General features: G+C 40.2%; 1 protein-coding gene across 1 annotated transcript; it reads right to left on the bottom strand.

Moving 5' to 3' along the window:
* Positions 1 to 4,976: 4,976 nt before the first annotated feature.
* Positions 4,977 to 16,284, bottom strand: LOC135463067 (solute carrier family 22 member 15-like). The gene is made up of 10 exons (XM_064740390.1): positions 16,167 to 16,284; positions 14,253 to 14,434; positions 12,934 to 13,164; positions 12,224 to 12,423; positions 11,254 to 11,670; positions 10,026 to 10,160; positions 9,360 to 9,445; positions 8,289 to 8,406; positions 7,557 to 7,629; positions 4,977 to 5,171 (listed from the first exon to the last, which is right to left on the bottom strand). The coding sequence occupies exons 1-10, from the start codon at positions 16,282 to 16,284 to the stop codon at positions 4,977 to 4,979; spliced, it is 1,755 nt and encodes a 584-aa protein (XP_064596460.1).
* Positions 16,285 to 16,516: the final 232 nt, after the last annotated feature.

A 16,516-nucleotide genomic window follows, 5' to 3' on the forward strand; every position in this document is an offset into this window, starting at 1 on the left:
CTCACAGTGACGACTACCTGTTGCCCTTCTCTATCTCGCAGGCTTTCGTATTCCGTCGGCGTTTAGTGTGTTGCCAGTTAACACTTGGTTGTTTGCGATTCATTTGAAGACAGTGGTATTGTTTAAGCACAAAAGGATGGCGAATACTGTCAACGGCCTGTTAATAGGCCTATCTGGGATGGGGTGGGGTAGGGATACGTAGGCCTATTAGGGGCTTATGATTCAAATGTGTAATTTTCAATGAAGGCAAACAAAATTCTAAATACCAGTACCTAATAATTGATAAACATAACGGAAAATCTTCCGCAGTTTGAAATTTTGAAATCAAGAGCTCAGTGGGCGTTCTAAATTTTGTCTTAAGTCATAGAATACTTAGGCTAATCGATTCTAGCAACGGTCTATGAGCTGTCTGAAGCGCATCGCTGTCTTTGTGGTTCTCTTGTTAGGCTATGTGCTCAGTGTTACCGTACTAAAAATACACGTGACAGGATAATTTTTACCCAGCCGTTAGGCCTGAATGGAATGTTTGATTCAAATCTTTTTGAAATATAACCGTAGTTTGAAATGCTATATACATGCAGACAGCGGAAAAGCCTCAAGCGTTGTAGTATCTATCATAAATCAGCGCGTAATACACGTACATGTTGGCCTGTATTCAAAAACAACCTAGTTTCTGGGTGCAGTGTACATGTACACAGCTAAGCCCACATCCCTTATTTTGACTGCATGTCTGTTATGTGATACAAAGCGAGTAAATAAGGGTTGCTGATTTATAGGCCTATGTATTGAACTTATGTTCATGAGAGTTTTACATTTTTACACCCCATAAACAAACTGGTAACTTAAACTTTGTGAAAGATGAACAAACTGGTAACTTAAACTTTGTGAAAGATGAACAAACTGGCAACTTAAACTTTGTGAAAGATGAATAAACTGGCAACTTAAACTTTGTGAAAGATGAACAAACTGGTAACTTAAACTTTGTGAAAGATGAACAAACTGGTAATTTAAACTTTGTGAAAGATGAACAAACTGGTAACAAACAGGAGAAACGATGATGGCAAAATGAAGTGCCGAAATATTGAGTCAAAGTGAGTTTTTCGTTTTTCGGAGTTACACCACTCGTGTTTACGTTAAACTGATCAGTGGAACACTAGGTTTCTGATAACTTAGCCTTTACGAAAGACGAAGGAATTCGTTCATCAAACAAACTGGCCAGAGGTGGCCACCCTGTAATGTACAAAACGTCTGTGCAGGCGAAACATGCGCCGTCCTTTATGTGTTTGTATAACTGAACTGTGTATAGATACCAGCTACTTGTGTGGCGTTTTACGTATCAGGAGGATGATATGTAAGAGTTAACAGTTAATTATTTCAGTTCAGTGGTATCCTGCGGATTTTGTGTTATTCCTCCACCCCCTCAGTAACACGATCACCGAGATGGAAATGGGGAAATTAAAGGGGAAATTTACAACACGCAAATGTGGTTCAGTTGCTTAGCGCGCTTGCGCAGCGTAATGATCCAGGAGCCTGCGGTCGCTGTGAGTTCAAGACCAGCTCATGCTGGCTTCCTCTCCGGCCGTACGTGGGAAGGTCTGTCAGCAACCTGCGGATGGCCGTGGGCTCTGCCCGGTTTCTTCCCACCATAATGCTGGCCGCCGTCGTATACGTGAAATATTCTTGATTACGGCGTAAAACACCAATGAAATAAATAAATAAATAAATAAATAAATACAAGACTTATATCATATTTTAATTTTAAATGTCAGGTTTAATAAAAATTGCAGCGTGTGTAAATTTTAGTAAATTCGATTTTTCATGCAGTGTAACTCGCGCGTTTGGTTGAAACATGTTTTCAATTGTTTGAATGAGTGCTTGGGGTTTAAAGGAGAAGAAAATGTAAATATCAATCAAATGCCACTGAAAAGAGCATGCATTTCCTCGCAGGTGCATGCCATAAAAACATTCTAATATGTACCTGAAGTTGATAAATTATAAATAAAGTCAGCGCCAACATCCGCTGTGGGCGACTCCATTTTGCCTAAGAAGGAGTGTTAGAAGGAGAATTGCCGTCGGAAACCGCTGAAGTGCAGTTTGTACATTTCCGGTAGAACTGTTCATCTCAGAAAGTAGCCAACAATACACTTCGTTTTCCGCTTGACGATCGGGAAACCGGAATGTTGGACATAGGTTTCGAGTTTACACGAACAAGCCGGCAGTTTTAACTACTCTCATTGGTTGAGAGGCAACACACCCCCAGCATAAATTACAGGGTGTTAAATATGGAGGATGCGATGGACAGCGATTTCTGCCAGCTTTGCCCTTTTCAGGCTTTACGTGTATTGCGAGGAAAAATCGCAAAATTATGCAGCAGGCACCAAGAGATAGGAAAAAAATGTGCTCTTTTCAGCCTATAGTGTCATGTTTATAAGTTTTCTTCTCCTTTAACGTCATACTTAACAATTTTTCTGTCATATGACGATGTTTGAATTGTTTGATGTGACATTAATCAAGTGGAGCATTGCGGGTGGTCTAATGCCATGCACTCCCGAGCTGGCAAACCGGTGGAATGCTGTAGAGAACACCTGCCAGGAGGAAATGTGGAGGATGGAAGGACAAGCGATGGAAATTTCCAGTACGTATTTTTGACATATATCAGGATACTTTTGGTTTCTTACATTTTCATTTGAATATCTCACTTGAAATTAAGTAAATAATATAGCAGATTGTAAAGTCGTTAATCTGTAGCTGACATGTTTATTTCCCTTTTGAACCGATTATCATATCAGTATATTGCTCGCTACGTATAAGAACTGAAGTCTAAAACACCGAGGAACATAGAATGAGTTGAAACGTGTTATGCCGGCTCATTTGTAACAGCCCATACACAGCTGTCAATGACATCAGCCCGAGCGTGCGTATGGTTGAAGTGTGGGCCTATTGCTTCCTATTAATGTGTATATACATGTAACTCTCCCGTAAACATATAGATAAAAAAAAAAAAAAAACCAAGAGAAATGCGTAATTTGTATCATATTTTATTCATCGCAGTGACCATATGATAATGATACATAATGATACATTATATACGCATATTATAACATATTATAATTTGGCCGTTCTCCATATGCCAAGACAATAGACTAAAAAATAACCATCGCCACCTCATTGGTCAACAAAGGAGATTTATCGGACTGTTTTACATCGTGCTCAAAGATATCTCACTTACATGACGAAGGCCAGCATTATGGTGGGAGGAAACCGGGTAGAACTCGGGGGGTGGGGGGTGGGGGTACTCACGACTCGCTGGTAGATCTTCCCACGTAAACCTGAACTCACAGTGACCGCAGTGGTAAGAAGTTATTGGGTCATCTGCAGGTTGCTTGCCGACCTTTCCATGTACATTAAACCCTTTCGCCAATGTGGATCCTATAACCATTTGTGTCACGATGCTTTCCAAAGTGTTTATTTATTTATTTATTTGATTGGTGTTTTACGCCGTACTCAAGAATATTTCACTTATACGACGGCGGCCAGCATTATGGTGGGTGGAAACCGGGCACAGCCCGGGAGAAACCCACGACCATCCGCAGGTTGCTGTCAGACCTTTCCACATACGGCCGGAGAGGAGGCCAGCATGAGCTGGACTTGAACTCACAGCGACCCCATTGGTGAGAGGCTCCTGGGTCATTACGCTGCGCTAGCGCGCTAACCGACTGAGCCACGGAGGCCCTCTTTCCAAAATGTGTCTGAAAGTGCATCTATGGCCGAGTTCGTTGTTTAATACTTTCGAAGTATATTTATTTATTTAATTATTTCACTGTTAGTTCAATGCCATTCTCAAAAAGTTTTCACTCATACGATGCATGGATGATGGAGTCCGGAGTGCCCAGGATAAACGCCAACCTTGTTTTCAATAGGTTACTAAAAACGTTTCCTCTTGTTTATTGGTTAATATGATTGGTGCGTTACGCCGTACTCAAGAATATCTCTCTTACCCGACGGCGGCCAGCATTATGGTGGGAGGAAAGCGAACAGAGCCCGGGGATATCCACGAGTCGCTGAGAGACCTTTTCTTGTATGACAGGAATTCAGCATGAACTGGACTTGAACTCATAGCGATCTTATTGGTTAGAGGCCCCTGGGCTCGGTTTCACGAAACTTCCAGTAAATTGCTTAAGTCGGAGTTTTTTGCCTAAGTCGTGGATGGAGTGTTTCAAGACAAAACTTAAGTCAAACGATTCCTAAGTATAGTATTATGTTACTTAAGCAAAACACTTTTGGGGGCCTCCGTGGCTCAGTCGGTTAGCGCGCTAGCGCAGCGTAGTGACCCAGGGGCCTCTCACCAATGCGGTCGCTGTGAGTTCAAGACCAGCTCATGCTGGCTTCCTCTCCGGCCGTACGTGGGAAGGTTTTCAGCAACCTGCGGATGGTCGTGGGTTTCCCCCGGGCTGTGCCCGATTTCCACCCACCATAATGCTGGCCGCCGTCGTATAAGTGAAATATTCTTGAGTACGGCATAAAACACCAATCAAATAAAAAAATCAATCAAAACACTTTTGCTTAAGCAAAACAACTTACGACGTTTTGAGAAACCGGAGCCAGAGTCATTGCATGTTCTGCGCGAGCACGCTAGCCACCAGACCACGGCCTGGCGTTCTACATGCAGCTAGAGAAATCCTTTTGTCAGTGTTGATCCTAAATGTTGATTTGTGGTAAAACACTTTCCAAGTTGTTTCTGAAAATGCTGTTATTTCTCGAAATTTCTCGAAAATTTTTCACTCATGCAATGCATGGCGATCAGTTTTAAGGGTGGAGGAATCCAGTGTGAGACTTAATCACAAATGTGAACTGATACGTCGGCTTACGTGTTAAAAACTTAATACGTAAATACGTCAAATTTTTTTATCAATAGTTCTGAAATCCGCAGGAGTTTATGAAAACATATCAACATCTGATTATATATGGCTATTCCTTCAAGCAGTTGTTGAGGCATTCCCCTCTTCTCTAACAGAAGATGCCCGCTTCTCGTCGCTCTCCCAGGCTTCGATATCTTCCAGGAAATGTGGGAGAGCACGATTGCGTGTTTCCGGTGCAAACAATAAAATGAAAGTCAGCACCAGACAAAGACCTCCGAATATAATCCCTGGACCCCAAGGTAATTTTCGTACCTGAAAGATAACAATAGCTTGTAAACAACATGTATTTACTATAAAAAAGCACAGAGGACAAACCTTTGAGTCAAATATAACCAAGTGGCATAATGACACTACTACATAATTCACCACTGTGTTCTTGGATGTCAAGTAGGGTAAATCCTGAACACATACATGGCATGACCACTAATACATGGCATGACCACTAACCAAACCCTTGGTTACACGAAAGCCAGTGGCATTTCTTGTATTATCTACAGCAAACGGTCCAAGACAGACAGTTTCAGTGAAACAGAACAGAGAATATGTGGATAAATATTAGTAAAGAGAATTTAATTGAATTAAGAACATGGCATTGATTCAGAATGTCCGAGCTTGGAGAAAACAATACTATATGTATATGGCCCAAACCCGACATCTTTTTCTGAATTGACAAATGTTGCTCAGATATTTACGAGCGTAATTCTGAGATAGAAAGGTGGACAGGTGGACTGGGACATTACAGAAATTCGCTGTGTACAACTAGTTCAAAGTAAAACGGAGTTGATGCATCACAAATTCTTTATTAATACATGTATATGTACTATGGCGTAATGACCCAGAAGCCTCTCAACAACGCGATCGCTGTGAGTTCAAATCCAGCTCATGCTGGCTTCCTCTCCGGCTGTACGTGGGAAGGTCTGCCAGTAACCTGCGGATGGTCGTGGGTTTCTCCGGGGCTCTGCCCAGTTTCCTCCCACCATAATGCTGGCCGCCGTCATTTATTCGACGTGAAAAGTGAAATATTCTTGAATATGGCGTAAAATACCAATCAAATAAATAAATAAATATATACTATGGGGTTTTCATGTAATAATACATTGTATGTTTATAGTCGTACATTTCCTAGCGCGGCTTAGTCACGTGACGTGTACATTTCAGTCGTGTAAATACAGAACATCTTGTAAATTTTTAGTCAATCAATTTCGATTGACCGATGCTTCTGGAAAATGACTTTGTTTATGTTTTTTCTTTGTTCTTTCTCGAAGCTTCGATGACAACATATAAGGCGGCAGATTTGTAGGCTTAGAGAGAGTCAGTGATAGTTATGAACAGTGATAGTCAGTGGCAAGATAGTAATACGACAGTGATATTTGCACAGCTATAAGGCGCTGTTGACGGAATGCTGGTTTATTTGAGTTATGGACGATACATCACAGCAATAGTTAGTATCGTTGGTGTGGAAAAGCAGGAGTAATTTGCATCAGCAAGACCAAAACTAACGGGTGATTGTTGGAGGACATTCTGCTGTTTGTGAACTGTGATTATTGTGTATATGTTAACTGCTTGCTGGAGGACTTGTGGTCTGGAAACAAGAAGAGTATCAACCTCCCTTTGTATGTCGCGTTGTAGGATTCAACCGTGTTAACGTTGGAGGGAGATCAACAAACTGCGCCAGTAAAGAGGAAACGGACGCCCAGAAACAGGACTGGAATATTCCAGGGCTGATTGGACAACGACGGAAAGTCAAGTTAAGGACTGTAACGTAACTCAGGTCTGAAGTATTTGTACACACGAGTAAGCTGCCGCCATTTATTGTAACATTTATTACACACACACACACACACACACATACATAGATATATATATATATATATATATATATATATATATATATATATATATATATATATATATATATATATATATATATTAAGGTCTGCCAGCAACCTGCGGATGGTCGTGGGCTTCCCCGGGCTCTGCCCGGTTTCCACCCACCATAATGCTGGCCGCCGTCGTATAAGTGAAATATTCTTGAGTACGGCGTAAAACACCAATCAAATCCAATCTTTTTTGATTTATTAAATTGTTAAACCAACCATTTGATGTATTTATTTATTTATATGATTGGTGTTTTACGCTGTCCAACTATTTGAATGTTGGAGAGTGTTACTCTGTTTGGCCCAGGTTAGGCTCGTTATCGGGAATTGATTTTGGCTTATTATACCGATACCCTAACAGGGAGTATAAACGAGTTCACAATTTCACTAAACCTCTTACCGACAAGAATATTCTACTTATATGTATTAATAGTTATATTCACTTTTCCAGTTGCATGAATGATCATTCCTAATTTCAAACGTTTTAAAACTTTATTGTTTCCACCCTGACATTTCACCCTCCATTGTTCCCAAAACTGAGTGCATATGCATAAACGTTGCGTTTACATGATGCGATTTGTCGTATCGATTCGTCGAATTCAACACTTGGAATGAAAATAAAAGAAGTCTGTTTCACATTTCGTGATCAGACGTTACGATTTCTCGAATGGTACAATCGCATGAAATGGTGCATGTCCGGTTTTCTTTCGACGGATCGACCCGAAAATGTAAATGCGGCTTAACGCAAATCATTACTTACTAACACGCTGGAGAATGGCGATAAGAAGGAACCAAGTCTCGCTGATATTGACCCAATTCCCAATCCAGACGTCCTTGAAAGACAGAAAAACAATAATATCGAGTTATCACGTGTAAAAAAAACCCATAAAATTGTGTGCCAAAATAAATTAGATAAATTGATCATATTATAAAATATGGGGATCAATTTAACATTGGTATTGGTCTAAACTTATCCTTGCATAGACACATGCAACATATAGGGCCTACCACATCAGCGTATTCTATGCAGAATTACTCATCCGCAAGATGTTTACGCCAGGCATTCAAGAATATGCATGTAAAAAAAAATGTAGATCTGTCGAAGGGGTAACTAAAACCAAGTCACCTTGAACCGAACACCTAGTTTTCTGACTTTTAAACAGGGGTGTTTATGGGCATGAATTGGAGTTAGCTCCCTTCCTTGGTATGTAATTTAGGTAAATGTAAGTTAAGTCCGTTAATCGGACCTCTGTTTTTGCCAGGTTGATCCGGGTCCATTAATCGGACCTCTGTTTTTGCCAGGTTGATCCGGGTCCATTAATCGGACCTCTGTTTTTGCCAGGTTGATCCGGGTCCATTAATCGGACCTCTGTTTTTGCCAGGTTGATCCGGGTCCTTTCCATGCCAGGGGCTGATGCATTAACAGCTAGCTAGTAATTACGGGCAGCAAACTCATGGAATACTAAGACGAGAGCAGTATTTGAAGCCTTACCGGAAGTTAGTAGGGAATACTTCTGTCGTATAGACATATATCAGGGTAAATGTGGCCGAGATTCCAAATTTACCGACGAATGTTACCACTTGCATGACGATAACTTTGGTCACTCCAGCTGAGGACAAATTGAAAACAACAGATTAATAAAATTTATATCAAACAGCGAACCAATAACGGACTGATCATATGTTTTAGTATTAGAACATCGAGTGGTCAGCGTTTTGTAAAGATGTCTTCAATCTTTAGTATGTCTTGCCATTGTGTTGTCAAGTTACACCTTGCATAAAAATCGGTTATTGGTTATTGGAGAAGCCAACAACGAAAAGTATAGCTGCACCAAATATTCGAGTATCCTTATATATGAGAGGATATATGCCTACATGTGCGTTACTGAAGAGCCGAATAATGCCCTAACACCGTTATGGGACAGAATGAAACAGGTACGTTACTGAAGGGTCGAATATTGCGCTAGTACCATTATGAGATAGAATGAACAAGTACGCTAATGAAGGGCCGAATAACGCCGCAGCACCATTATGACACAGAATGTACACGTTCGTTACTGAAAGCCCGAACAACGCGCTAGGAACATTACGAGACAGGATAGACACGTATACGTTCCTGAATAACCGAATAACGACAAACATGTACGCAACATATTTTAGTAAACATTTCATTTGACATGCAAATATAACGAACAAGGTATGCTGGCGTCATATTCGAACGATTACATTATTATAGAGGCACGACTTAAAAAACCAAACCCTGTGTTAAATTCTCTTACGTTATTTGATATCTAAATATCGAATTTGGTACTGGCACATTGCTTATCTTTAGTCGTTGCTTGCATTATGAGACAAAATGTGGTTGCAATGTCACACCACAGCGTCGATTAGCATAGCGTTCTTTCTGAAGATAGTACTTATCTGGACGTGTCTGTGAGAAATTGGACACGGAACAATAAAGATTATTTCCATGTGATCCCGAGGTCTCCCGACTTTGAGGCGGACGCTCTAATCATTAAGCCACCTTATCTTGTAGAGATAGGTATGTGGCCTGTATACTCACTGAGAGTGAAGTTGAAGACGCCGGCTAACAACAGAGACACTGCACACAAACCGTGTAACCACACCAGTAACTTTTTCCGATCTAACCTGATGTGATGCAGAAGAAAATGGGAGATATTCACTAAAAGTGCATGAACGTATTAAGCGGTACAAGATTTTAATCAGTACACTGCCCTACTGCGTCTTTGTTCTTGCACAGTTGAGAGGCTATAATGTCATTCACAATGAGTTAAAGACGAACAATGTTCGCCTATAAATTATTTATTTATTTATCCATTTGATTGGAGTTTAATGCTGTATACTCAAGAATGTTTCACTTATACGACAGCGGCCAGAATTATGGTACTAGGGAAACCCACGACCATCCGCAGGTCGCTAACATGTTAACCACTAGGCCACGGACCCTCCCCCCCCATAACCCCACCCTCTTAATCACCTGATTTGATGAAGAGTTGACCGAACCTTCTGTGTAGACGAGTTAACAAAGCGAAGAGGGCATTCACACGCACTAGCAGGCGTAGCAGGAGGATTGTGCGTTTAAATACACACTTTGGAATCGGTTTGTGGGAAATATTGAGTAAATACGCCCAGGGAGTGTAATTCTGTCATCAGCACCTCGACCCACGTGTATACAAAGATACAACACATCTAATATATTCGTACCTACCATCTTAGACCCACGTACAGAGCCAGGTATGACGGAATTTCCACCAAGGAACCAAGGAAAAAGTTCAAAATTCTGTCTCCAGCCATGGCGTAGGACATAAGAAAGATCCCGTAATACACTAGACTGTTGACAAACCTGAAATACATAAAAGTTTAGGGAGCAAAAGTATGGCAAGATTCAAATGTCAGAATCAAAACAAAATCTAATATGCCTATTAATGTTTTTAAGCAATGGGATTTCTAACGAATCAACTAATATACTTTTACGTGAATTATAACAAGCATATGACGTTTAATGTCATGGGACTTCCATGGTATTTAAATGGAAAGAAAACACAAACCTGAAGTAAGTAACATGCAGTGGAAAGACCATTACAAGCTGTACACGATGTCAAAATGGCCTTATTTTTCTTTTGGATTTTTTTTAGTGAATTTCATTGAATGCATTCAAATGTGGATAATAAGGCGAGCTTGACGGGGCATATTTTAATGAGAATGCTCATGTACGTCGTTAATGACATAACTTTTTCAATACATCTGTGTTTTTTTCTGTACATCAGTTGTAAATAAGCTTGTATTGTGTGAGGCAGCACGAACAATCGAGACTGATGTTAAATACCTGTTTTAGGGCCATCGAAACCTGGGTGACATAATTGGGGATATACATAAACAATATAGCTTATATACAACACCTTACAGTCCAAATTAACTGAGAGAAAAACACATAAAAAAATAAATGAAGGTATTTTCAGAAACAGTTTTTCACTAGTCTTTTTACTGATGTTCCCTTCCAGCAGTTTGATGTTTTCCTCCGGCTGTTTTTTAACCATAACAGCATGCATCTATGCTGGTTGTTGTTTTCCAACAAAAACGACTAATGCGAGTTTAATAATTTATGCGGATAAAACTGTTTCCAACAAAAAAGACTAATGCGAGTTTAATAATTTATGCGGATAAAACTGTATATCAGTGCTTGCTGAACACACAATCCTGCTGGCCAATGAGAATGGAATGCCAATGTTCTCTATGTTCTTTATAGCTGCCATTCATAGCCTATTCCAGCTAGAAGATTTTCAGTATGCAATTTAAAACGTGATCCGGGCTTTAGGCTTCATTAAACGTAACTAACGGTAGGTATCCGGAACGCTGAATAAATATTTCAGCTCTTTTTATTATTCACGAAATGTGCTAACTGGTATTTGAAAAACAAATACTGAAAGTCATCTCACCAGGTAAAACAAATGATAAACACGATCTTCCGCGTTGACCTGTTTTTCAGCAAATGTATTATGCTCAGCCTTTTCGTCCCAGTTTTTGCCACCAAAGCTGGGCTATCTTTTGAATTGGCGTTGTTTGCCAGTGGAACCATGCGGTTACCACCTGCGTCACATCCTCTGCTTTCAGACGGGCTGTTGATGTTGACATATTGGTTGTCTTTAGCTTCAGCAGGGGGCGTGTCTGCACTTGGAACCATCCGATAACCACGTGCCTGATCTCCGGTGCTTTCGGACGAGTCCCTACCATCATCTGTAGCCGTCATTTCCTGTTCCATGATACCATTTGTCGCCATGGCTTTTTTCAAAAGCTTCGAAGCTTCCTTTAGCTTGTCGTTCGCGTAAAGCCAGAGAAGAGATTCCTTTATGAATCTATGGAATAACAAGCAGCCAAAACCTTCAAAACATGACTCAACATTTGTGAGTTTCCAGTGTATAGCTGGAAAACGTGTCCTGATATGGGGCTACATATACTTTTTTAGAACGTAAATTCAAAATTGAGAGGAACAGTTTGATTGGAAATATTCAAAGTTTCCCACATCTTACGAAAGACAATAAGAATACTAAATGACATTATCTGGAGAGAAAAAATGCACATATCTATTTGGTCACTCTGTACTGACAATATATCTTCAATACTTTTGTTCTTTGCATGGTGCTTTATTTTGAACGTTATTTTAAAATTCATCATGCGATTCTTGACCTTGACCTTGAATTTGTTATGTATGGCAGCCGACGATTGCTCTAAAAATGTGTGCTAGGACGCATAGATCAAGAATATTTCGTGTTTCCGGTTTCACAAGGAAAGGGAAACCAGGCGGAACCCAAACGAAACTATCGTTTCCCACTCCTATTTCACATCCATTTACACCTCCTTTGGGTACTTTCGTAAGCTATATGCATCTTAGCAGTGTTAGAAACTTACATGACGTCCAGAATAACAGAAAGTGAAGTTATAGATATGACAGCCTGGAAGTATCTCCAATTCATGCCCCTCATTAGCTGTGCTATGCCGGACTCTAGACAGAGAATCACTGCCCACAGTATCCCAGTCATTGTGGTTAAGAATGGCCTATGGTGGATTGGGCTTAGCTCCATTAGATACACGAATCGTACCAAGGGACACTGCCTGTCACAAATGAAACAAGAAATCCTCTGGTAACCCATTTTCACCCCCATTTGCCCCGTTTGCCAGAGCAAATTATACGGCAGGCATTGGAAGGCTAAACGTAGTAAAAGTTTCTGCCTTAAAGTGACCAGCTATTGGTCAGCCAGATCGAAGGTTCGAATCCACCACCCACGGATTTGAATCAGGAGGTTTTTATACATGTCCCTATACCTGGTGAGACAACGCCATCCCTTAAGACGACCCGATATTACTTACAAGTGTGTAACAAATGAGTAATGAAAACTCAACAGTAAACCTATACAGACGTATAACAAGAACTTGTATATACATGTACGTTCAACAAAATATCAGACCGTGTGTATTCATTATACATGCAGTAATGATTTTCATTACATTTAATTTACATCTGTCATCAGCTTGTCAATCATTTTAAACACTAGAACACGTCATGAGACAAATAATCTTTACGTAGGATATTAAAAGATAAAATTTAGGACCAATCTCACCGTGCCCATGGCCCCTGTCAGAAAACGAAGAGCCATGAAGACATAAACGTTTGGTGAGAGAGCCAGACCAACAGTGCAGAAGACGTAGAGAAAACGCAAGCCCAGGTAAGATTTCTTCCTTCCAAGGCGGTCCGATATTGGGGAAACAAAAAGCGAGCCGATGGCCATTCCAACTGTATACAGAACTTGCGATACTTCCGAGAGATAAGCCTTCTCACAGACCAAATCCCACTGGAAATTAAAGTCAAAGCAAACAAAACTGATTTAATCTTTGGCATGATTGTGGTTTAGTATTACAGGTCAAGTAACTAAGCTATTTTCATGTATTAAAATTATGCTTTCATGCAGCTTGACAATCCCAAGACAATGTAGTACACTCAAAAATTAATCTGTTGATTTCAAGAGAAAGTTTGTTGCCTGAGTGAGGCTAGAATGTATTTTGCTATTAAATATAACACATATATTCTATTAATTCAACATATGTTTTCCATTAAACTAACAGAATTTTATGTTGAATATAACACAGATAAGAGAATACATTCTAGCATCACTCAAACAACACATTTTCTATTAAAATTAACAAATTAAGTTCTTGAATGTAAAAAATGAACATCGTTGTCTAAAGCATGTGCAAGGTGGTAAACAATTCTGCATGTGTAATAACTGGTTAGTGTGTGAATGCATGTGCATGTATAAGTTAGATTCAGAATTAGGAAGGGACTCTAGCTTGTTCCAATGGTAAAAGCACCATCTGACTGCGACCAATGAGGCGAACTACTCGAATTCAGCTGTCGTTTCATCGACTTGCAGCCTTGCCAGATATCTGGCGAAGGGCGTTGGTTCCCTCAGGCTTTTCCCGTTTCCTTCATCCATAAAACTAATCACAGTCATGTAACTAAGAATTTCTTCAGTACAGTGTCAGATAAATAAATTGATGATTGTAGGACGTAATGGTATCATCTCGAACTATCTAACGAAATTCAAGGCGTCATAAATTATACGCATGCGCGTAAGAATCATAGGTATTAAAATACTGCTTACAGCGCATGCGACTATAGCTATAGTTGCGTATGGCGTTCTTACCTAGCCACAAAATATACATACAATATGTTAAAGAAATAATAAAACGTATCCGAGATATATGTGAGGAATTTTCGCTCCCAGGACAATCTTTCTATTTATGTTAAATATTCCAAATGTAGTCTAACTTCTGTGAGCACATGCAACAGTTTGCGCAGATAAATCCCTATCAAACTGTACGCTTTTCAAGTGAATGTATCAATTTTTTCTCATGCCGAAATGGTTTCTGTGTCACTTACTTCTGCAACAATAGTCTCCAATTTGTAGGCCTGATAACGAAATCCACCTCCACAAGCAGAAGAGGTGTTCGATGTGGCGTTCAGCACAGTGCAATGGTCATTGAATTCAGTTGTTGCGTTTCTGCCTCCCGTATAATTGTAATCATTTTCTCCGTCCGTGCAAGCGAATTTCGGTTGAAAGCCTGTGATCAAATATTGATTGATAATATTGTAGAAATGAAAGTCATTGGTTAGCTCTAGACCTATGCGTTCTTTTTATCATATATCATTCACCTTTAAAAACAAATTATTGGTGTAACTATATTTAAACAGGGGCCTCCGAGACCCGGGAGTCTCTCACCAATGTGGTCGCTGTGAGTTCAAGTCCAGCTCATGCTGGCTTCCTCTCCGGCTGTACGTGGGAAGGTCTTCCAGTAACCTGCGGATGGTCGTGGGTTTCCCTCGGGCTCTCCCCGGTTTCCACCCACCATAATGCTGCCCGCCATCGTATAAGTGAAATATTCTTGAGTAGGGCGTAAAACACCAATGAAATAAATAAATAAATAAATATATTTTAGCTTAATTGTAGACCTAATGTTTGTACGCTTGTTTAATGGGTAGCACTTCTGAATGAGAGCGCCTGTATCATTCTAAAATGGAAATGTACCTACTGCCTCCGTTGAGACCAGACAATACACACACACACACACACACACACACACACACACACATATATATATATATATATATATATATTGATTAGCTATCACGTGAGTAAATTTTGGATGTTTTGATTAATTCCAGGTGCAGTGTTTAATTTTTACACCATTGGTAGAGATTTAATCTGAAAACACTTTTTAAATATCTGACACTTTTCTATCAACAATTATCCCAAATTTAGGGGGGGGGGGCACTACGCTGATAGCGCCCATCTATACACGAGCGTTGTCTCGGTAGCGTAGGATTCACGTAGAATGGCGAACGATCTCGAATGCGTCTGTATATCTGGTTGACATAAGCCCGTTTGTCTTCAAAACTGTGGCTGAATTTTCAATGTTCTCCCTTGCCCAAAACAAATGTGAGGTCAGAATACCGTGTCACTGGCAGTGTGGTCTATAAAGTTCGCCAGCTTTAAAAACAATTCGAACATTTGACTAATACAGGCGAAATTCAAACTAAAGGAGGAAGGCTTGTACACACTCTTCATTAAAAGCCACTGTTTCAGTGGATGCAGTCAACATGTGATCGTGATGGTGACAATGATCGTGGCTATAGCAACGATAGTAGTAGTGGTGATGGTGGTGGTTCAAGCTGTGAAACAGACGTATAAATACGTTACTGCTAAAATATAATCGCATGTTTAGGAAATTTACGGTACTTGAAAATCCACATCGACTAGATTAAACAGGGAAACATACACGTATTTTACAGTCAATAACTAAACCATGCATACAGTACTAAAGGACTTGCAGACGATTCACAACCAGAACTTCTAAGATTCGTTATACAAAACGAGGACGAATATCGTGTTTAGTAATTTTAACGTTGTGTTGTTGTATCTTATTACTGTACTTAAAACTTCTTGGCCGTATCATTCGCCTACATTAATCACCGGAACCGCTTTTACGCTTCAAAATTACTGCCCTTAAAAGCTTAACAATTAACACTTTCCGTGGTCTGGCGCAGCTCTGTACGCCGCGATGCTGCTTTGATCTCCGCACCCCACCTCCACGGCGACAACCGTCCACCGCTAGGTCCGACGGTAGCATCTTAATTCTGAACTCAAATTAAATGACGGACAAACTGTCCCCTATAACTCATGAAATTAAAAATTAAAACAAAAACTCAACCCAAAAAATCGCACGTATTCGTGCTCGTTTTTCGGTTATCAATGACAATTTAAAGCAATAGAATTTAAGAATAGAAATTGCATACCTATGAAGGCGATCGCCAGAGTGTTTACAGCCGTGGAAAATATTCCTAGCAGAATAACAGCAATCTGTTTAGTCTGCCATTTGCCGGGCTGTTCCAGTAGACAGGCTATCTGATCCATGTTCTCGTTTTGATTCCTGTCCTACGTAGCGAAATTTTATGTCAACTTTTTTTTTGTTCCAAGTAACGTTTTACCCTGAAAAGATGCTAATGAATTGCTCGTGAAAGTCAACCTGTGGTAAAATTATTTTCTTTTTCGTGCTCTCGTAGTTACGGTAGTCCTCTTGGCCGTCTTCACTGCCATTCTCTATGAAAGGCCAATCCCCCTCACTCCCAACATATGCATTACTCAG

Source organism: Liolophura sinensis, chromosome 1 (genome assembly GCF_032854445.1).
Source record: "Liolophura sinensis isolate JHLJ2023 chromosome 1, CUHK_Ljap_v2, whole genome shotgun sequence".
Lineage (NCBI taxonomy): Eukaryota > Metazoa > Mollusca > Polyplacophora > Chitonida > Chitonidae > Liolophura > Liolophura sinensis.

What these genes read in the sequence shown, in the direction of transcription:
- LOC135463067 (XM_064740390.1), bottom strand. Translation starts at nt 16,284, where the DNA reads ATGGATCAGATAGCCTGTCTACTGGAACAGCCCGGCAAATGGCAGACT. An exon ending in TCTGTTATTCTGGACGTCAT is followed by an intron (nt 11,671 to 12,223) that starts GTAAGTTTCTAA and finishes GTTATTCCATAG; the next exon opens with ATTCATAAAGGAATCTCTTC. An exon ending in CTGTACGTGGGTCTAAGATG is followed by an intron (nt 9,446 to 10,025) that starts GTAGGTACGAAT and finishes GCATCACATCAG; the next exon opens with GTTAGATCGGAAAAAGTTAC.